The following is a 22057-nucleotide window of genomic DNA, read 5'->3' on the forward strand; positions in this document are numbered from 1 at the left end:
TGTGTGGTGGAAGAAGCATTTGATATACTATGTTTTGCACCGCAATTTGACAACGATTTCAAATTAATCAAGAAGAATTGGTATTTTAATAAACACTGAAGTGGCACAGGTAAAGCAGGGGGAAAATGTGCATATATGATACTCTATTTAAACAATCCAAGATTGGCTTTGTATAGAGAAGTGATTATTTTCATTTTTATAAATTGGTGGTTTAAATTTTTGCTTAAGTTCCTGTTAGACTTCTGGTCTACAGCGAGGTATTTTCAAAATGAAGATGGTACTAGAATCCTCAACGGATCTCCTTAAAATTACATCTGTGCAACCACCACCAAATCCCATCTTCCATCACAATTACCTCTTACCCTGATACCGAGACCAAAGCACAGTAAGGAATATTTTTATTAAAGTTCAACAGTCATAAGTAAGTTGCACAATAATGAAAGCTGGATGAATTCATAACTCACAAAAGAAAAAGTTGACAACATAGAAAATGCTTTAAGTGTTGCACTGAAATATTTAAATTTATGAAAGTCTTCAAGTAAAAAATTGAAGGCTTTTATTCATACAATCCAACCAGCATTCTTTCTTTTGTAAACTTGATCAGAAAAATTATTTTTTTCTAACCCTGCCCAGGTCTGTCTTGAGGAATGAAACAGAGCAAACTATTTTCAGGTTATGCTTATAATAAAGTATACTTAAGTAAATGATTAAAAATGTATGTTTTTAAATGTTTTGATTAAATAAATGTAATAAGCATTTAGAATACACTTGGAAGTTTTTCCACTTTTTCATATAGTCACATGCCAGTATACACCAACTCAAATTAGATATGCTGAGCTTTCAGGCCTAACATACATAGACCGAATAATCTTGATATTTCAGTTAGGTACATGATAAAATTCTAACTGGCCATACATCAAATATACGATGAATTATTTGAAGAGTTTGAGTGTTCTGCATAAGCATGTATATGCGGGTAGCATCAACATTGTCTAGATTAGCATGTTTGTACCCTATTTAAAAGATAAAATATACATTTTACTGATAACGCCATCTAAAATACGTGTGCATGCATATATGTACATGCACATAAGTATACATATATCAGGGTGCTGACAAATCAGGATTTTAGAAAAATACCAGGTAGAGTTCCTTTAAACAACTTTTTTAACATTTAAAAAATGATTTGATATAAAAAATCTAATTACCATGATGCTTCTCAGGTTCATTTATTACATAAAGTGAAATGCCATGTATACCAGTACAATGAAAAGCCTCGTAAGCCTTTTTGGAAGTCAAAGTAGATTTTTAAGATGCTTAAACTTGACAGAACCTAAGTCAGTACACAGGCATGTTGCCTGATACGGTGCTAGCTTTGAACATTTTGTTGTTGGGATTGGAGGGGTTTCAAAACCACTGCATGCATTTTCCTTGGCTATATATTTGGAGAATTAGATAAAAACTTTTTATCAGTTCTCAAACTTTTTTATCAGCACTCAAAACATAGTATCAAGAATCTAAACAAACTGAACGTCCTAAAAGCATTCGTGAAAGGTGCACTCAAAGGACCAAACACATTTGCACTCACTAAAGCCTACAGGCTCACACAGGGAAATTTTGCTTGATTTTAGAATTTAAATTGATTTGCTATCTTTAAAGGGGCAGATATGATAGATAAAGCCTTCCCCACCACTACTCTTCCCTCCCGCATCCCCACACAAGGGCACACACCCCCACCCACCCCCACTCAGAAAAACACACCTACCCACCCAGGACAGATTCTCTGGGTTCACCACCCCCTCTCTTCCTGGCACACACAAGATGGCAGACTCATTTTCTCAAAATGTACACTTGGAGGCTATGTACTTACCCTGCTCAACAGGTAAGGAGATAGGACTAAACATACATGCTGGAAACCACAGAATGAGGTACTGCCATGGCTTGAAGGGGGTCCATACCCTCACTGTTTCTCTGGGTCACACTGCAAATGATTATGGCAGTTGGGACCCCATTATCAACTGCCATAAGCTCTGTAGAGTCAATGTCTATGATCTAAATCGGAGTTTCCCGGGCCCTGGGTCACAGTTGTTTTCAAACATTCCATGCATTCATTCATAAGGCAGAGATCAACAGCTGTCATTGCACAGGATTGGAGGAAGTCAAAGGACTTCTCTTCATGGGACCTTCCTGAAAACAGGGTTTTCCCATATTGCCATAAAGTAAGGATAGTTCAGTCCCTACATATGTAGATTACAATGTAGATTATGCCCATTTAGATAGGACAATATCAAAATATGAATCTGAACTTGGAAAACGCAGGCACATATCAGCAGCTATTAAGGCCCAGAAAGAATAGACGGGCTTATGTAGTAATTACCTGGAAAGGTAAGAGACAAGACTGTAAGACAAAACAGGTTAGGAAATTTTCCATTGTATGAAATAACTCTTAAGTAAAACATTCTGATGTATTTACATATAGGAGAAATGATATTCTTTTTTAAAATCCACTCATGTCCTAAGATGCTAAAAATACTAAAAAATACATTTTCCCACCTTCAATAAGACATGTTTTTTATGTACATGACAGAATTCTATTCAAAACAGTTAAAAAATTAAAGAACAGAAAAGTTACCTACAAACACGTAAGCTACAAAGCTTTTTTTGCACACTGCTTCCAATCTACCAGTCACTGGGAACTGAGGATCTACTGTACAGAAAGCATTTGTTGACCACTAGTGCTAACGCATAGGCAGTGAAGTATTTTATAACATTGTTTAAAATCCTTAAATTCTATTCAATGGCTGCAATGATATGGGCCCTTTCACAAAAGTCTCTTGTATAAGCTGAGTTTCTACAACTATGTGCTCTTTCAGAAGGCAGTCTGTATCAGAATGCAGATGTATCTGGTTGTGTATGATGACTGCAAGGGAAATACCCGGATGGAAATCTAATTTCATTCTAGAACTACATAAATTATTAGATCAGAAAGGTCTCCTTTGAATTTAAATAAAGACATTGAAAAACCTGATAGATGCTAAAACAAACTTGGTTGTAAGGAGGCCATCCCAGCATAATTCTACTGGGATCTGACTACTTTTCTCCTGGCAGTATCTTTCTTTAGGAAAACTAACACAAGGAGTCAATAAGAAAACAAAACAAAACAAAAAGACAAACTCATATTCAGAACTCTTAGCAGAAGAGGCTTTAGAGAGGTTGGCTAATACCTATGCTTTGGTTTACAGTAAGCTGGTCATGAGATACTAGAAACACCTACATCAGCAGGGGGTGCCCAACCTGTGGCCCACAGGCTGCTTTTGTGATGATTTTCTCTGCTTATCTATGGTGTAGAATACCATGAAAAGCATGCATGGATTTATTTATTTATTTGCTCATCAGCTTTCACTAGTGTTCGTGTATTAAACGTGTGACCCAAGACAATTCTTATTCTTCCAATGTACCTCAGAAAAATAAAAAGGTTGGACACTCCCGGAGAGGCATCCCTTTCCGACTTTTGCCATTCCATGTTTCTGTATCAGCTATAGGGAATGATTAAGATAAGCATTTTACCCACTTGGAGGCTATAAACTGAGTTTGGTGAAGTATTAACTGTAACTATTACAGACTTTGAAGGAAGATATTAAATTATACCTGGGGGCTAGCTTTCTTTCTTTTCTTTTTTATTTTTTGAGACAGAGTCTCACTATGTTGCCTTTGGTAGAGTGCTATAGCACTCACAGCTCACAGCAACCTCAAACTGTAGGGCTTAAGCAATTCTCTTGCCTCAGCCTCCCGGGCTGCGACTACTGGTGCCGGCCACAATGTCTGGCTATTTTTTGTGTCATTGTTGTTTAGCAGGCCCAGGTCAGTTTCAAACCCACCCCAGTGTATGTGGGTGGCACCCTAGCCACTGATGAGGGGAGGTTAGTTTTCTTAAAAATATGGTCTGCTGGGCATGGTGGCTCACACCTGTAATCCTAAGCACTTGTGAGGTCGAGGAGGGGTGGATTGCCTGATTTCTCAGGTTTGAGACCAGCCTGAGCCAGAGTGAGACCCCATTTCTAAAAACAGCTGGGCGTTGTGGTGTGCACCTGTAGTTCCAGCTAATTGGGAGGCTGAGGCAAGAGAATCCCTTGAGTCCAAGAGTTTGAGGTTGCTGTGAGCTATGATACCATGGCACTCTACCAAGGACCACAAAGTAAGACTCTGGTCTAAAAAAAAGGTCTTCAAGCCTACTTTACTATTAGCAAGAACAACAAAGCGTTAGGGTCACAAGGGCACAGCTGTGAAAATTCAAGCCTCAAAAAGAATGGACTGAAACACATTCAAACTATGAAAATTCATGAGACTACAATTAGACCAAAAAATGAAAATGTAAAACAAGCAATCCCCATTTGTCACCATCCATTAAACCCAACTCTTTGCTTTGACATTAATAATGAAACAGAAATAATACAACATTCAACTTGTAAGAACTGTAACTAAGGATGACCAAATAACACAAGCTGAGGGAAAACTATAATTGACATATAACAATCAACTAATAAATGAGAAGTAAGAGTATTAGGAAAAAGTTCACAAGAATTACTTGATGTTAAAACTCCTGGGTAAATGGCTAATGGGGAACTGGATATTCATTCAATGTCAAAGGAACACCATATCGATAATTCTGAAGTCACAAAGGGAAAAGCCAACCTGGAGGATGAGCCCGTCCTGCCAATCTAGTGATCTACTGTAGTACTGTTATGACACTTCAACTAGATATTAGATATTTTCCATATGATGCAATAATGAAACATGTTTCTTATCTATGATATATACTCTAGCACAAAATGTTTTAGTTCGAACCCATGAAGACTTTAACTTCCAGGTTGTACGTAGTTCAGAGAATAAAGAAACAAGCTAAAAACCACCATGAAAAAGTAATGGGAGTTGGGCGGTGTCTGTGGCTCAAGGAGTAGGGCACTGGCCCCATATATCAAGGGTGGTGGGTTCAAGCCTGGCCCTGGCCAAAAAACTGCAAAAAAAAAAAAAAAAAAGTAACAGGAGTTTACCAGACATCCACCTCAGCTTTAACAAGTCAATGTTCTGAGGAAAGGAACTATGTCCACTTTAAAATAGACCAAACAGACTCAAAGAATCATGACCGGTTGTAAGAAAAAGTCATAGAGTATCAGTTTGGACAAGCCAACTGCAAATTTGGGGATAAAAAGGAAATTTGAAGGCTGAGGTAAAGGTGTTCTGTAATTTCAGCACTTTGAGATGGTGAGGCAGGAGGATTACTTAAGGCCAGGAGCTTAAGACTGGCACGGCCCACTCTTCCCCTAGCACTCTGGGAAGCCAAGGCGAGTGGATTGCTTGAGCTCAGGAGTTCGAGACTAACCTGAGCCAGAGTGAAACTCTGCCTCTAAAAATAGTTGGACATTGTGGTGGGCGTCTGTAGTCCCAGCTACTTGGGAGGTTGAGGCAAGAGAATCACTTAAGGCCAAGAGTCTGAGGTTACTGTGAGCTATGACACCATGACATTCTACTGAGGGCAACATATTGAGACTCTGTCCCCCCAAAAACTCAGTGAGACCCCAATAAAATGTTCTGAAATAAGTAATTTAAAAAATAGGTTATAAAACTATGTAGATATGAAAAATGTCAATATATATATGCATAGAAAATGACCTGGAAGGATATGTATTAAGGTATTAACAGTGGTAATCTCTAAATGGTGGGAATATAATGCTTTTCTTTTCTTAATTTTGCTTGCCTGCTTTTTAAAAATTCCCCTATCTGGCTGGGCGAAGTGGCTCAGGCCTATTAATCCTAGTACTCTGGGAGGCCCAGGTGGATGGACTGCTTGAGCTCAGGAGTTTGAGACCAGCCTGAGCGAGACCCTGTCTCTACTAAAAACAGAATAACTGAGGCAAGAGGATCACTTAAGCCCTAGAGTTTGAGGTTGCTGTGAGCTATGATGCAACAGCACTCTACCCAGGGTGACAGCTTGAGATTCTGTCTCAAAAAAAAAAAAATCCCCCAATACACTTACATCATTTCCATAATAATAAAAGGTTATTTTAAAACACGAACTTGTAGAAAATTTTGGGTTTCCTTGTTGTGTTAGATTAATAGATTACAGTCTGTAGACCAACAACCACAAAACCAAGGAACAGCATCTGGGGACAGCATATCCTATTCATAGGCTTAAAGGAAGTAAATACTTAAATCCTAAGTACTTAAAGGAAATAAATACATATATTTTTTGAGACACAGTCTCACTATGTCACCCTCAGTAGAGTGCTGTGGCATCACAGCTCACAGCAACCTCAAACTCTTGGGCTTAAGTGATTCTCTTTCCTCAGCCTCCCAAGTAGCTAGGACTACAGGCATCCACCATAATGCCTGGTTATTTTTTTTCATTGCAGTTGTCATTGTTGTTTAGCCAGCCTCAGTGTCTGCGGCTGGCGCCCTACTCAGGGAGCTACCGGTGCAGAGCCAAGAAAATAAATTTTAAGTGCTCAGCTCACAAAGGTAATACTAAAAAGTAACAGAAATGTCACTACCCAATAAATATAGGCAAGAGGCCAATTTTTCTTTGAATATTCAATTAAAAAAAAAAAAGAAAAACAACACAAGTGAGATACACCTTGCTATTATGCGTCATTCACCCTCCAAATCAAGCCTTGACTACTATTGGTTACCTTTAGGGAAAAAAATGTACTGTCTAGTAGTATTTAAAATGTGTAGATTAGAAATTTCATGACAGGCTCGTAACCCCATCCCAGGCCGAGGTCCTCCTCTAGGCCTCTGGAGTGGCAGGTGTGGCATTGGGCTCCAAGTCGTCCTGCGGCGGGAGCACCGAGGCTTCCTGTTCCGCAAGCGCCTCTCGGAGTTGGCTGCCCAACACTGCGTCATGAATGCTGTGGAACAGCAGCTCCCATAGGGCAGGATTCTCAAAAAATCTATTTCGAGTGAGGTCGTTCACAACTTGTGCTGTGAAAAGAAGAAAAGAAAATTAGTCTGCACTCTGGATAGGGGTCTGGAACACTTTTTAAAAAGTAACACTTTCATGTAATTTACATTTGAAAACGCTTTAAGGACAACTTTCACTCCAATCCCTCTCTCCACAGCATCACACCTCTAGTTCCAGGAAGTTACTTTAAATACTTTCTTGTATTTTCTTCCAAGAGTTCCCTATGCAAATATAAGTAAATATATATTTTCTCTTACCCCTTTTCTTACCCCAAAGATAGCACATATATAAAAAAATTTATATAATTATAGACTCTTTTTACCAATTTTTTCTACATGGTATTCTATTATATAGATGTACTCTAGTTTATTTATAATAATTAATCCCTTTTATTTGGTGCTTGAATTTTTTCCAGGCTTTGTTTTCATAGACAATGCTATGATGATCAGCCACATACATAAGTCATTGTGAATGTGTGAAGCATGTTACTGGATTTGCTATGTTAAAAGGTAAATATGTTCATAATTCTGAAATATATATATATATATATATGTATAAATGTCATTCCTTCTTCCATAAGGGCTGTTCTAGTTTGCGCTCCTGCTGGTGATGCCTGAGAGAGCATCTTTCCCACCATAAGCCTACAGAGCATATTGTCAACCATTTTTGATTTTTGCCAATCTGACAGGTAAAAAGAGAGTCTTTATATAGATTTTAATTCATTTATTTATTTTTGAGACAGAGCCTCAAGCTGTTGCTCTGGGTAGAGTGCGTTACATCACAGCTCACAGCAACCTTCAACTTCTGGGCTTAAGCGATTCTCTTGTCTCAGCATCCCATCCTGTAGCTGGGACCACAGGCGCCCACCACAATGCCCGGCTATTTTTTGGTTGTAGTTGTCATTGCCGTTTGGCAGGCCGGGGCTGGATTCGAACCCACTAGTTCTGGTGTATGTGGCTGGCGCCTTAGCTGCTTGAGCAACAGGCGCTGAGCCAAATAGATTTTATTTTCAAGTGCTGTTTTAACCAAAATATAACATAAAACAAAAATAGCAGTCCAGGTCTTCCAAAAACAAGTAGATAGAGAAATAAGCAATCTGAATGATTTTATATAACTGTAATATGTTTGTGGCGGCCATTAAATAATAAATGCTGGTGTATGAGCTCCTTTCTGCCAACTCCAGGTCAGAAGGCCTGCTGTAACCAGGTAACCTGGTGATTGTGAGTGCCTGAAAGTGGCTAATTTCAAAGCTGGCTGTTGAGTGATTTTTCAGAAGAATAATTTTTATTCTTATTAAAATATTAAGGGACTGGGTTTGGTGGCTCATGCCTGTAATCCTAGCACTCTGGGAGGCCAAGGCAGTCGATTGCTTGAGCTCAGGAGTTTGATACCAGCCTGAGCAACAGAGAGATCCGGTCTCTAATAAAAATAGAAAAATTAGCTGGGAGTTGTGGTAGGTGCCTATAGTTCCAGTTACTCGGGAGGCTGAGGTAAGAGAATTGTTTAAGCCCAAGAGTTTGAGGTTGCTGTGAGCTGTGACACCACGGCATTCTATCCAGGGCAACAGAGTAAGATCCTCTCTCAAACAAAAAAATAAAGTAAAATAAGGGAAAAATTTCTTTTCTTTTCTTTCTTTTTTTTTTTTTTTATTGTAGGGGATTCATTGAGGGTACAAGAAACCAGGTTACACTGATAAGGGAAAAATTTCTACATGAAGCTATTAAAAAAAGATAAAACTAGGGGGCAGCGCCTGTGGCTCAGGGGGTAGGGCGCCGGCCCCATATGCCAAGGGTGGCAGGTTCAAACCCAGCCCCAGCCAAACTGCAACAACAAAAAAATAGCCGAGCATTGTAGCGGGCGTCTGTAGTCCCAGCTGCTTGGGAGGCTGAGTCAAGAGCATTGCCTAAGCCCAAGGATTTGGAGGTTGCTGTGAGCTGTGTGACACCACGGCACTCTACCGAGGGCGATAAGGTGAGACTCTGTCTCTACAAAAAAAAAAAAAAAAGATAAAACTAAAATGTTAAACTTCTCTATATCCTACAGATTTACTCACCACTGCATCCTGCTAAATATACATAAATACCGACGTCTCCATATTCTTTTACAATCTGTAATAGGTTGAAATAAAGTTTAGTTTCTCTTGTATCCGTGCCAGCTGAAAGTTCCTATCCGTATGTTCTTCAGTGATATAAATACTCTAACTTACTCACTTGAACTACTATGCTGCAATAATTATCCATTTTTTAGTTAAAGTAATTTATTATTATTATTATTTTGCTGTTTACACAGATAGTGATGATTAGGGGCATCAAAAATATTGTTATATTTTACTAAGTTATAATAAAAATATCATGGTAATGATTTTTAAAATCTTTTCTCTATGATGAAGCTCATGCGTGTCATCTGAGCCTGGCTTCCCTGTCATCTCAGCCCAGGTAGTGTTCTAAAAAGAATCTTTTTGTAGAGAGAGATACTGAAATATTTACAGATGATGCGATGACTGGGATGTCTTATTTTCTTCAAAATAAGAAAAAGGGAAGTAGATGTCAGGTACAAACAAAACCAGATTGACCATAAATTGATAATTATTGGAGCTGAGTGATGGGTACATGGGTATTTATTATACTATGCTCTTTACTTTTGTATATTTTTGAAATTTTCCATAATCAAAAGTTGAAAAACCAATAATAACAAAGAAGTTTTTAGGAGTTGGAAAGGGACCCTAGTTCAACTTCCTGATTTTACTGATGGCAAACTCGGGTACAGAGATATTAAATGACTTGTTAAAATGATGCTTACCCCTGCCACAGTTTTTACTCCAACAGAATCAATAAAATTCACTTGTGTAAAATCCAGAACGATGGTGTGGATATTATCTCCTGGGGGCATAAATCTTTGCAGTTCTTCAGGAAATGCGCTTTTGATGACTATGGGGGGATATTTTACTTCACCATCCTCTTCTTCAGGCTTGGTACCATCTTCTCCATCTACTTCTGCATCCTATGTCAAAAATTAAGCCAAATCAGAACTCGGTGGACAACTAACAGTTTCTGATTGTGAGAAAGATTTATAATGGGAAACCAGCTAATGATTATACCAGATTCCTTCTAAATATTTGTTATATTCCAGCCTTGTATGTGTAAAGTGACCAAAAAAGAATGCATACACAGCATTTAATTTTAGCTCAATTTCTTTTCTTCTCTTCCTCTCCCCACCCCCCTTTTTTGTCCAATAAAATCCACTTTCCTTAGTCATTCTATCCGTTTCTCCCTAACTTCTAAAGTAATTCCAATTAACTTCGCATAACAGGTCACAAGTCATCGTATGCCTGAACAGCAAAAAACAGCCTTTGAGCTTTCTTACTATCAGCTGAATAAATCTATGCCAAAACACTAATGGAAAAATTTATTATGGTATTTTGGGAATTTTTATTTTTCAGAATAATGTTTTCACTAATTTCAGAAGTATCCTTATAACTGACATCTAATATATAAAGGGTACTTAGATTGTTTCTAAGCTTTATTATTTTAAAATAATAGTAATAATTACATTAATTTTGGGGATCTTTTTTATTTATTACTTTTTGGTTTTTACTAAATCATAACTATGTGTATTGATGCATTTATGGGGTTCAGTGTACTGCTTTGATATACAATGTGAAATGCTTATTTTGAACTAATTAACACATCCATCACAATTATACTCTTAATAGTTTTGAAATGTACCATTGCATCATGCACATTAGCTGAGGTCCCCCCAAATACCCTTCTCCCTCCTTCCCCCCTGCCCTCCCCTCTCTCTCCACTTCCTTTCTACTTTCTGGGACTATAGTTATGTTTTACCATTGGTATGAATGTGTAGGTGATTATATATTGATTTCATAGACCATTGTATGAATGTGTGATTATATATTGATTTCATAGTAGTATTGAGTACATTGGATACTTTGTTTCCCATTCTTGAGATACTTTACTAAGAATATGTTCCAGCTCCATCAGGTAAACATAAAAGATGTTAAGTCTCCATACTTTTTTATGGCTGCATAGTATTCCATGGTATACATATAACACATCCATTCATGGGTCAATGGGCACTTGGGCTGTTTCCATGCCTTGGCAATTATGAATTGGGCTGCAACAAACATTCTGGTGCAAATGTCTTTGTTGTAAAGTAATTTTAGATCATCTGGGTATATACCTAATAGAGGAATTGCAGGATTGAATGGTAGGTCTACTTTTAGTTCCTTGAGTATTCTCCAAATGTCTTTCCAAAAAGGTCGTATTAGCTTGCATTTCCACCAGCAGTGAAGAAGTGTTCCCTTCTCTCCGCATCCACACCAACATCTGTAATTTTGGGATTTTGTTATGTGGACTACTCTTACTGGAGTGAGATGATATCTCAAAGTGGTTTTGGTTTGCATTTCTCTGATGATTAAAGATGATGAGCATTTTTTTTCATGTATTTTAGGTCATGCACCTGTCTTTATCAGAGAAGTTTCTGTTCGATCTCTTGCCCACATAGGTATGGGGTTATTAGGTGGTGCTTGTGGCTCAGTGGGTAGGGCGCTGGCCCCATATACCGAGGGTGGCAGGTTCAAACCCGGCCCTAGCCAGCTAAAAAAAAATGGCAGTGGCAACTGCAACAAAAAATAGCCAGGCGTTGTGGTGGGCATCTGTAGTCCCAGCTACTTGGGAGGTGAGGCAAGAGAATCACTTAAGCCCAGGAGTTGGAGGTTGCTGTGAGCTGTGATGCCATTGCACTCTGCTGAGGGCAACATAATAAGACTGTGCCTTAGAAAAAAAAAAAGAAAGAAAGAAAAGAAAGAAAAAAAGAAGAGAAAAGGAAAAGAAAAAGGAAATGGGGTTGTTTGTTCTTTTCCTATTGATTAGTTTGAGTTCTCTGTGGATTCTAGGTATCAGACCTTTGTCAGAAGCCTAAACTGCAAAAATCTTCTCCCATTCTAAAGGTTGTCTGTTTGTTTTACTTACTGTGCTCTTGGCTGTGCAAAAGCTTTTCAGTATGATCACACAGATCCCAGTAATGGATTTTTGGTGTTGCTTCAGTTGCCCCAGGGGTGGGAAGGGGAGGGGTCCTTCTCATAAAATATTCTCCCAGGATGATTTCTTCAAGTGTTTTCCCTGCACTCTCTTCTAGTATTTTTATAGTTTCATGTCTTAAGTTTAAATATTTTATCCAGTGCGAATCGATTTTTGTTAATGGTGAAAGGTGGGGGTCCAGTTTCAGTCTTCTACAGGTTGCCAGCCAGTTCACCCAGCACCATTTGTTAAATAGGGAGTCTTTCCCCACTGAATATTTTTGATAGGCTTGTCAAAGATCAAATGATGATAAGTAGCTGAGTTCATCTCTTGGTTCTCTATTCTGTTCCATAAATCTACCTCTCTGTTTTTGTGCCAGAGCCATGCTGTTTTGATGACTATAGATTTATATTATAGCTTGAAGATAACTCCTGATGATACCTCTTGATTTGTTTTTATTTCTGAGTAATGTATTGGCTATTTGTTTTTTTTTTCTGATTCCATATAAAACAAAGCACTCTTTAAAGTAAGACAATGGTGCTTTAATAGGGATTAAATTAAACCTGTAGATTGCTTTGGGTAGTATGGACATTTTAACAATGTTGATTCCTCCTAGCCATAAGCATGGTATGTTTTTCCATTTGTTAACATCTTCGGCTATTTCTTTTCTCAGAGTGTCATAATTCTCTTTATAGAGATCTTTCATGTCCTTTGTTAGGTAAATTCCCAGATATTTCATCTTTGGCACTACTGTAAAAGGAATAGAGTCCTTGACTATATTTTCAGCTTGACTATTATTGGCATATGTAAAAGCTACTGATCTGTAAGTATTGATTTTGTACTCTGAGATGCTGCTGTATTCCTTGATCACTTGTAAGAGTTTTGTAGTTGAGTCCCTGGGATTTTCCAGGTATAAGATCATATCATCAGCGAAGAATGGGAGTTTGATCTCCTCTGAACCTATTTGGATACCCTAATTGCCTTCTCTTGCCTGATTGCGATAGCTAAGACTTCCATTACTATGTTGAATAGCAGTGGAGACAACAAGTGCCTTGTTCCTAATCTGAGTGGAAATGTTTTCAATTTTACTCCATTCATTATGATATTGGCTGTGGGTTTGCTATAGATGGCCTCTATCAGTTTAAGAAATTTCCCTTCTATGACTATTTTCTTAAGTGTTCTCATAATGAAAAGATGCTGGATATTATCAAAAGCTTTTTTGGCATCAATTGAGAGAATCATATGGTCTTTGTTTTTTATTTTATTTATGTGATGTATTATATTTATAGATTTGTGTATGTTGAACCAACCCTGTAGCCCAGGAATAAAACCAACTTGATCATGGTGTATAATTATTTTGATTGTTGTTGAATTCTGTTTGTTTCATCAAGAAAACAGAGAGGAAGTCAACAACCTAATGGATCATCTCAAGCAACTGGAAAAGGAAGAACATTCCAACCCCAAACCCAGTAGAAGAAAAGAAGATCTTATTGAATTATTTTTGCATCAATATTTATTAATGGTATTGGTCTATAATTTTCTTTCTTTCTTGGATCCTTTCCTGGTTTGGGGATCAGGGTGATATTTGCTTCATAGAATGTGTTAGGAAGTATTCCTTATTTTTCTATGCTTTGGAAAAGGTTGTATAATATAGGTACCAGTTCCTAGCTGGGCATTGTGGCAGACACCTGTAGTCCCAGCTACTTGGGAGGCTGAGGCAAGAGAATTGCTTAAGCCCAACAGTTTGAGGTTGCTGTGAGCTATGATGTCACCAAGGGTGACATAGTGGTACTCAGTCTCAACAACAAAAATTATATGTATGTATGTGTGTGTGTGTGTGTGTGTATAAAATTCAGATGTGAAGCCATCTGGTCCTGGACTTTTCTTTTTTGGGAGATTTCATATTGTTGATGCTATTTCAGTGATTGATATAGGTCTATTCAAGATTTCTAATTCTGGTTGAGTCCAGGAAGGTGGCGTGCTTCCAAGTATTGGTCCATTTCCTTCAGATTTTCATATTTCTGGGAATGGAGTTTTTTGAAGTATTCATTGAGGATTTTTTGAATTTCGGAGGTGTTGTTGTTATCTCTCCTTTATCATTTCTGATAGATGATAGTAGAGATTTTACTTTTCTGTTTCTGGTTAGGTTGGCCAAAGGTTTATCAATTTTATTAATCTTTTTTAAAAAAACAACTTTTTGTTGCATTGATCTTCTGAATGATTCTTTTATTTTCAATTTCATTTAATTCTGCCCTAATTTTGGTTATTTATTTTCTTCTACTGGGTTTGGGGTTGGAATGTTCTTCCTTTTCCAGTTGCTTGAGATGATCCATTAGGTTGTTGACTTCCTCTCTGTTTTCTTGATGAAGGCTTCCAATGCTATAAATTTCCCTTAGGGCTGCCCTTGCAGTATCCCACAGGTTTTGATAACTTGTGTCTTCATTATCATTTTGTTCCAAAAATTTGGTGATTTTCTTCTTCATCTCATCTTTGACACATCTATCATTCAGCATAAGATTATTTAGTTTCCATGACTTTGTTTGAGTATGAAGATTCCTGCTGCTGTTGAGTTGAACTTTTATTCCATGGTGGTCTGAGAAGATACAAGGAATAATTTCTATTCTTTTAAATTTGCTGAGTTTAGACTTGTGTCCTAAGATATGATCAATTTTGGAGGATGATCCATGGGCTGATGAGAAGAATGTATATTCAGTTTTATTAGGATGAAACGTTCTCTAGAGGTCTGTTAAGTCCATTTGTTCTAGGGTCAGGTTTAAGTCTAATAGTTCTTTGTTCAGTTTCTTCTTGGAAGATCTATCCAAAACCGTCAAAGGAGTGTTAAAATCTCTGACTGTTATAGTGAAGGAAGATATCAAGTTGTTCATATCCATTAGGGTTTGCTTTATAAATTGAGGAGCATTCTGATAGGGTGCATAAATGTTAATTATTGAAATCTCTTCATGTTGGGTGTTTCCCTTGACAAACACATAGTGACCTTCCTTATCTTTCTTTATCTTTGTTGTTTTAAAGCCAGTTGTATCTGCAAATAAAATTGCAACACGTGCTTTTTTCTGGTTTCCATTTGCCTGTATTATAGATGTGCATCCCTTCACCCTGAATCTATTTTTATCCTTTAAGGTAAGATGAGATTCTCATATGCAGCAGATATCTGGTCTGAGTTTATGTATGCAGTCAGCCAACCTGTGCCTCTTTATAGGACAATTTTAACCATTCACATTAATTGAGAGAATTGATAAGCCTGGTAGTGTTTTGGGTGTCATATTTGTCAAATGTCCAGTGGACATTTTTAATCCTTTCACCACTGTGGAAGTTGAATTTTGTTCAAAAATTTCTGAGTGAGTTTACTTTGGTGGTAGAGCATTGTGCTGGTCATTGTGGAGGATGAGTCTGGGAATATCCTGGAGAGCTGGTTTAGATATGACAAATTTCTTCAACATGTGTATGTCATTGAAGTGTTTGATTTCTTCATCACAAATGAAACTCAGTTTAGCTGGATACAGGATTCTAGGCTGAAATTTGTTTTGTTTCAGGAGATTTAAGGTTGATGACCATCCTCTTCTGGCTTGAAATGTTTTGGCTGAGAGATCTGCAGTCATTCTGATATTTCTCCCTTTGTAGGTGATGCTTTTCTTACATCTAGCTGTTTGCAGAATTTTCTTCTTCATCTTAACTTTGGCAAAGTTAATCACAATGTGTCTAGGAGATGCTTTATTTGGGTTGAGTCTTGCTGGGGTTCTGAAACTGTCTTCTATCTGGATTTATGTATCTCTAGCCATGGTTGGAAAATTCTCCTCCATAATCTCTTGGAGTAGAGCATCTGTGCCTTTAGGACCATCCTCTTCTCCTTTGGGAACTCCTATAAGATGAAATGTTTGATCTTTTGGAATGACCCCACAACTCTCTCAGGGAATGATCAGTTTTTGCTCTCCATTTGTCTTTGTCTTTGTGTGTTTGGGAACATTCAAAAGCTTTGTCTTCAATTTCAGAGATCCTTTCTTCTACCTGATCAACTCTATTACTGAGGGAGTCTACTGTATTTCAGAGTTCCTCAACTAACTTTTTCATTTCCTTGAACTCTACTATCTCTTTTCTCATTATGTCCATATCTTTGGTGACTTAGTCTTTGAATTCATTATTATTTTTTTTGTTTGCAGTTTTGGCTGGGGCTGGGCTTGAACTCACCACCCCCAGTATATGGAGCTGGCACCCTCCTCCTTGAGCCACAGGCGCCATCATGAATTCATTAATTTCTTAAGAAAACTTTAGAACTACTCTTTGGATTTCAATTTCTAACTTTTCTTCCATTCTGTTCATCTTATTTGCCATCCATATTCTGAATTTGATTTCTAACATTTCAGCCATTTGCCTATGCATGGCATCTTCAGTTGTATCTCCTTTGTCATTCCTTGGGGGGCGGGGGGGGGTTGATCTACTCTGGTTATTCAAGTTGCCAGAGTTCTTCTGTTGGTTCTGCACCATGTTTATTTTCCACTGTTTGGGTATCAGAACTGACAGGGTGAGATTGAATTGGAGTTCCCAGGTAGTAGAGATAATCAGCCCCTTACCAAAGTGCTAGGCTTTGTCATTGTGGCTTATCCCCTATAACCCTACAAAGGCCCCTTTCAGAATTTTGGCTGGACACTCTGAGGACCTACTTGGTGAGATAGCACAAGCTACCTCTGTTTTGATATCAGTCAACCTCTACGCTATCCTAAGAAGCCACAGTATTCGGTTAAAATCTCAGCTGTGGAGATATACAGACAGCTGTGGCACCCTGCCCCCACCCTTCTTTTGTTCTTCAGAACAAAAGTTCGTTTGTGCTACACAACTTTGAAGGTCAACCTCAGAGCATCCCGCGGTAGACAGCCCCAGACATGAGTTCCAATCAAATTGTCTCAGGAAGTAAAAACCCTGCTCAACAGAGAGGTATCTCCAACAGCACATTTGGAGTCAGGGGTCCATGCCCCCACCTGCCAGGGTCTCCAACAGGGATTGGAGACAGGGATCCATGCCCCCACTCGCTAGATTCAGTCCACACTGGTGTCCACTTCTCTGATTGCTGGCCCAGTTGGAGCCAGGTACCACACCTACCCCCCACCCCTGTTCTCAGTCCACACGTGGCAAGCCTCTGCTCTCCAGCCCAGTTGGAGTCAAGGGACCACAACCTGCCTGCCAGTCTCAGTCCATACCCAGTAAGACTCAGCTGGCTGGCTCAGATGGAGTCAGGGGATCATGCCCCCACCTGCAGGTCTCAGTTCAGGGGACCATGCCCCCACCCGCAGGTCTCAGTCCATACGCAGAGGCTTGCTGGCTCTGTTGGAGTCAGGACCACGTCCTTGCCCTCAGGTCTCCATCTACACCTGGCAAGCCTCTGCTTGGCTATCCAGCTGGGGGCTGGGGACCAGCCCTACCTGTAGAACTCAGTCCACACCAGGCAACTACTCTCCCATTTGTGGCTGCCATCAGAGCCAGGGGTTCTTCATCCTTTCCTGCCAGACACAGCCCTAACCAAGGGTCAATACCACCACTGGACGGGCAAAGTCATAACCAGGGGACTGCTCCTCATCCCATGTGTACCTTTCTTCCCATACCCTCTTTCTTCCCCAGTAGTCACAGATTCCATCCTGATGTTTGGCTGTCTACACTATGCCCAGATCTCTCAGGAAAGACCAAACACTCTGCACTTTGCAGGGGGCAGAATTTCAAACTGCCATGCAAGAGGGGAAGGATAGATTGGGAGTTTGGAATTGTGGGGGAAAATATTTGTTAAATTTTATGCCTGGTGGGGTGGTGTCTAGGTTCATAAGTGGGACCTCTCTGGAGAAAGAGACCTAGTGTTTAGAGGCTCTCTCCAGTGAGGTAAAATGAGGGGTCTTTTGTTCCCCTGCTCGCTCGCAGAGAGCCTGGGCAGGCCTCCCACTTGGGAGAGGGATCTCCTATCCTCTAGTCAATAGGCTTTGTACCTGTAATTTGTTTTCTTGAATGGTCTTCCTTGGGGTCACAGCTTGCTGAACTTCTTTCTTGGCTCAGCTCCCCACCTTTGGTTTCACAGAGTTCGATTCTGTCCAGTTTTTCTCCCTCTGGTCAGGAGCCTCTGCTGAGGGTTGCTACTAGTCTGCCATCTTCCCAGAATTCCCCCTAATTTATTTTTGAGACAGAGTCTTACTGTGTCACCCAGACTAGAGTACAGTGGTGCCATCATAGCTCACTTGAACCTCAAACTTCTGGGCTCAATGGTTATAGGCGTGAGCCCCATCTGTATACGTTTCCTATTTTAGTAACTTCATGCTGTATTTAAACTTCAATCAAGAATAAAGATGGTGTACATTGCAGATCAAGAGAGATGGGGAAATTACAATGAAAAGACCACTCACCACTTTGACAACAGTTGCATTGGCCACGTTTGCATTTCCGACTTCCTTGGCATACTTCCTCATGGCCTTTCTTCTCGCTCCCATGATTAGTGCAGGGTTCACTCCAGTCTTCACAAAAAAGGAACATATGCAAAACCACCTCATGGCTCCAGGGATCCACTCAAATTCCAGTTCTCCTCAAACCTCCCCATTAAACTGCTTTCCTAGCCAGTTCTCACTCCATCCCTGGTTATACCTTGCCCTGCCCTCAAACATCCTGAGTTGGTTACTCCCTTGTTAAAGGAACATTGGTAGCTTTTCTTTTTTGCTCTATTTTTTTTTTTTTTTTTTTTGAGACAGAGTCTCACTATGTCACCCTGGGTAGAGTACCATGGTGTCACAGCTCATAGCAACCTCAAACTGTTGGGTTTAAGCAATTCTCTTGCCTCAGAATCCCAAGTAGGTGGGACTACAGGAGCCCACCACAACACCCAGCTATTTTTTTTTTTTTTTTTTTTTTGGTTGTAGTTGTCATTGTTGTTTGGCAGCCCCAGGCTGGGTTCGAACTGGCCAGCTCTGGTGTATGTGGCTGGCACTCTAGCTGCTGAGCTACAGGTGCCAAGTCTTTTTTTTTTTTCTGAGACAGAGCCTCACTCTGTCACCCTGGCTAGAGTGCCATGGTGTCATAACTCACAGCAACGTCAAACTCCTGGGCTCCAGTGTTCCTCTTGCCTCAGCCTCTCAAGTAGGTGGGACTACAGGCCACAATATCTGGCTAGTTTTTCCACTTTTTTAGTAGAGAAGGGGTCTCTCTCTGTCAATTACACTGTTCTTGAACTCCTAAACGCAGGCAATCCACCTGCCTTGGCCTCCCAGAGTACTAGGATTACAGGCATGAGCTACCACGCTCAGCTGCTTTTCTTATTCTCTGTCTTTATTTAAGACAAACAGAAGCTAAAGTATTAAAGAGAATTTTTAGGGTGGTCTTTATCAACCTTAGACCTCTCAGATTCCTATGTTTAAGAGACTCAGTGAGTTGATGGAGGTTTTCCAATATACTGGGTGGTTTAGGGTTGAGTTCTAATCATGACCAGAGGAATCCCTCCTGAACCAAAGAGTAAGAATAGTAAAATCATTTTTTCACTTTCTTTTCTCAATTTTTTTAAAGGTAATATATACATCTTGTAATATATACAAAAGAGAGTAATGGTGATGGTTGCAAAACAACATGAATGTACTTAATGTCATTCACTGTATTGTACTCATGAAAATGTTTGACGTTTTTGTGTATATTTTATGTTATGTATATTTACTGCCATTTAGAAAAGGAAAGAGAGATGAGAGGGAGAGAGAATGAAATAGTATAAAGGTACTGAAACATGTAAGTGACTCTCACATCCCTGGCAGCCCACAAGTCCCCTCCTTAGAAATAATCATTCAATTTCTTGTGACTCACCTTTCTTTTTAATGCATTGCTATACAAGTCGCTATTTGCATAGTAAATTGGGGCATTTATTTGAAATATTTTTATTCCAGGAATTTCTTTCACCTGAGAAGTAAAATATTAGTAAATTTAACACATGGAAATATTTCAGAATAAAAGCTGCTAATTGCCTTCCTCTTTCAACTTAAAAGTTAATGTAGAAGTTGCTAAGAAACCCTCTTTCAGGGTTTAGGGGAAATGATGCCACTCTACTCAAGCTTTGGAAGGAAAAGTTCTGAGAGGAAAGCTTTAAAAAATGCACATCTTCCCATTTATTTAAAAAAAGTCTGGCTTTGTTTTATTTTAACCATGAAAGGCAAAGAAGAAGGAACGAAAAAATATTCAAAAAGACAAAAGAAGACAGACAGAAGAGGGAAGGCTGCTGCCCAGACTGTGAAGAGCAGGCAAACAGAAGTGTACAGCGGTTTGATTCACTGAATGCAGGAAGGAGTCAAAATGGACACGGGAAACCGAGGGAATATGTCATTGAGAAGCCACGTGGAACGCTAGAATGCAGTTTGGAAACGATGAGTCCAGCACATAGAGAGAAAAATAGCAAGTCTGACACCTTTACCTTAAAATACCTCATTGTGGGTCTGAGAATTTCTTCCCCAGAATAGCAAAACAGACAGGACGAGTTTTAAAAGATTTTGCAAAGTCTTTGAGATTCCATAGGTGAAAAGAACTTTCAGAATCAAGGAAGTTCTAAGACATGCTTTTAACCAATAAAATGAAATGGGAGAATTCCACAGTCCCACCACCTATATTTTATGTGGTTAAAATTAGTATTTTACCATAAACACATCAGAAGAAAACCATACATATATAAACCATCCTCTCAGTTTCAGTATTTTCCAAATAAATACTTTAATTCCAATAATACATATTTATCCCCATTAAAAATGAGGAAAAATATATATTAGGAAAATGAGTATTTACTGCATAGTAAAAACTAAATCCAGACGTAAATTGGAGCTCAGACTTTTCACTTTGCACACTATACCTCCCTCCCTTCAACCCTACTTTTTGTTCTAGGCAAAAACAGCACTTAGCAATCAAATCACGTGCTCACAACCTTTTAAAATGATAAAGGAAAAGGTCCTACCTCCTCATATGCGTCTATGTCAATATACACATCAGTGTCTGGAAGCTGTCCAAGGACTTTGTAGCTCGGACTGGGGACAGAGAGTATATTAAATACCATGAGTTAAGGTGCCACGTGGTATTTAAAAATAAGATTTTGTGTATTTACATGTCATGTAAGGATTTGCTGGTGAATTCAGGAATACTTCATCCTTATGTGGGGTTTTTGCAGAAGAGCTTGACATATATCACATTCCAAGTGCTATTCTAAGCCTAACACCCGCACCTCACACCACACACAGGTACCACACACGATACACCCATACATACACACATAACACACTCCTCATACCAAACCAGACGTACCCACATACTCCACATACCACACACAAAACATCCCCCCCAACACACACACCACATACCCCACACACATGCATACACATACCAAACATACACATCAAATACTCCCACAATTCACACACACATATACTCCACACAGACTACATATACCCACACACTCCACGTACCGCACACAAACTACAAAATACACCCCCCTTAATACACACACCACATACCCCCCTACATGCATACATACCACACACATACCATATACCCCCCAAATACACACACATCACATACACTTCATACCTTATACACACACCCCAAACCCAATATATCACACACACAATACTCACCTTCCACCCCCACAATACATACACTACATACCACACACATGTATGCATATCACATACAACCATACCATACACATACACAACATAATATCACGTGTATACAATACACACACGTGCACACACATATGCGCATATATACTACACATACATCACATACCACACACACACGCTCAGACCCCCCCACATATACAATGTACATGCACCCCCCACACCTCCACCACATACCACACAGGCACACACTACACACATACATAGTACACACACATCACATACACCTCACACCACACAGATTGTACACATCACACATTCACTCCACACTGACCCCCCCCACCACACATCATACACAAACAGGACAAAAGACACTGGCATTTAAAGACTGGGGCAATAATGAAGTGTGCAGAGTTCACGTTATGCCAGGAACATGTGTTACT

General features: G+C 39.3%; 1 protein-coding gene and 1 non-coding gene across 2 annotated transcripts in view; one reads left to right on the top strand and one right to left on the bottom strand.

Annotated features, from left to right (window-relative positions):
* Nucleotides 1–1707: 1707 nt before the first annotated feature.
* Nucleotides 1708–22057, bottom strand: part of SLC26A5 (solute carrier family 26 member 5) — a 46447-nt gene continuing 26097 nt past the window's right edge. Inside the window, exons 13-19 of the mRNA XM_053553950.1 lie at nucleotides 20957–21026; nucleotides 19825–19917; nucleotides 18390–18497; nucleotides 9758–9958; nucleotides 9012–9066; nucleotides 6687–6978; nucleotides 1708–2377 (exon numbers count right to left, since the gene is read on the bottom strand). Coding sequence (XP_053409925.1) covers nucleotides 6785–6978; nucleotides 9012–9066; nucleotides 9758–9958; nucleotides 18390–18497; nucleotides 19825–19917; nucleotides 20957–21026 — 721 coding nt within the window. The 3' untranslated portion in view covers nucleotides 1708–2377; nucleotides 6687–6784. The remainder of the gene's footprint in view (nucleotides 2378–6686; nucleotides 6979–9011; nucleotides 9067–9757; nucleotides 9959–18389; nucleotides 18498–19824; nucleotides 19918–20956; nucleotides 21027–22057) is intronic.
* On the top strand, nucleotides 9334–9464 carry LOC128560669 (small nucleolar RNA SNORD10). Its single transcript, XR_008373134.1, has one exon. It is a non-coding gene; the product is annotated as a small nucleolar RNA SNORD10 (small nucleolar RNA).

The sequence above is a fragment of the Nycticebus coucang genome, chromosome 11 (assembly GCF_027406575.1).
Source record: "Nycticebus coucang isolate mNycCou1 chromosome 11, mNycCou1.pri, whole genome shotgun sequence".
In the NCBI taxonomy this organism is placed as follows: domain Eukaryota; kingdom Metazoa; phylum Chordata; class Mammalia; order Primates; family Lorisidae; genus Nycticebus; species Nycticebus coucang.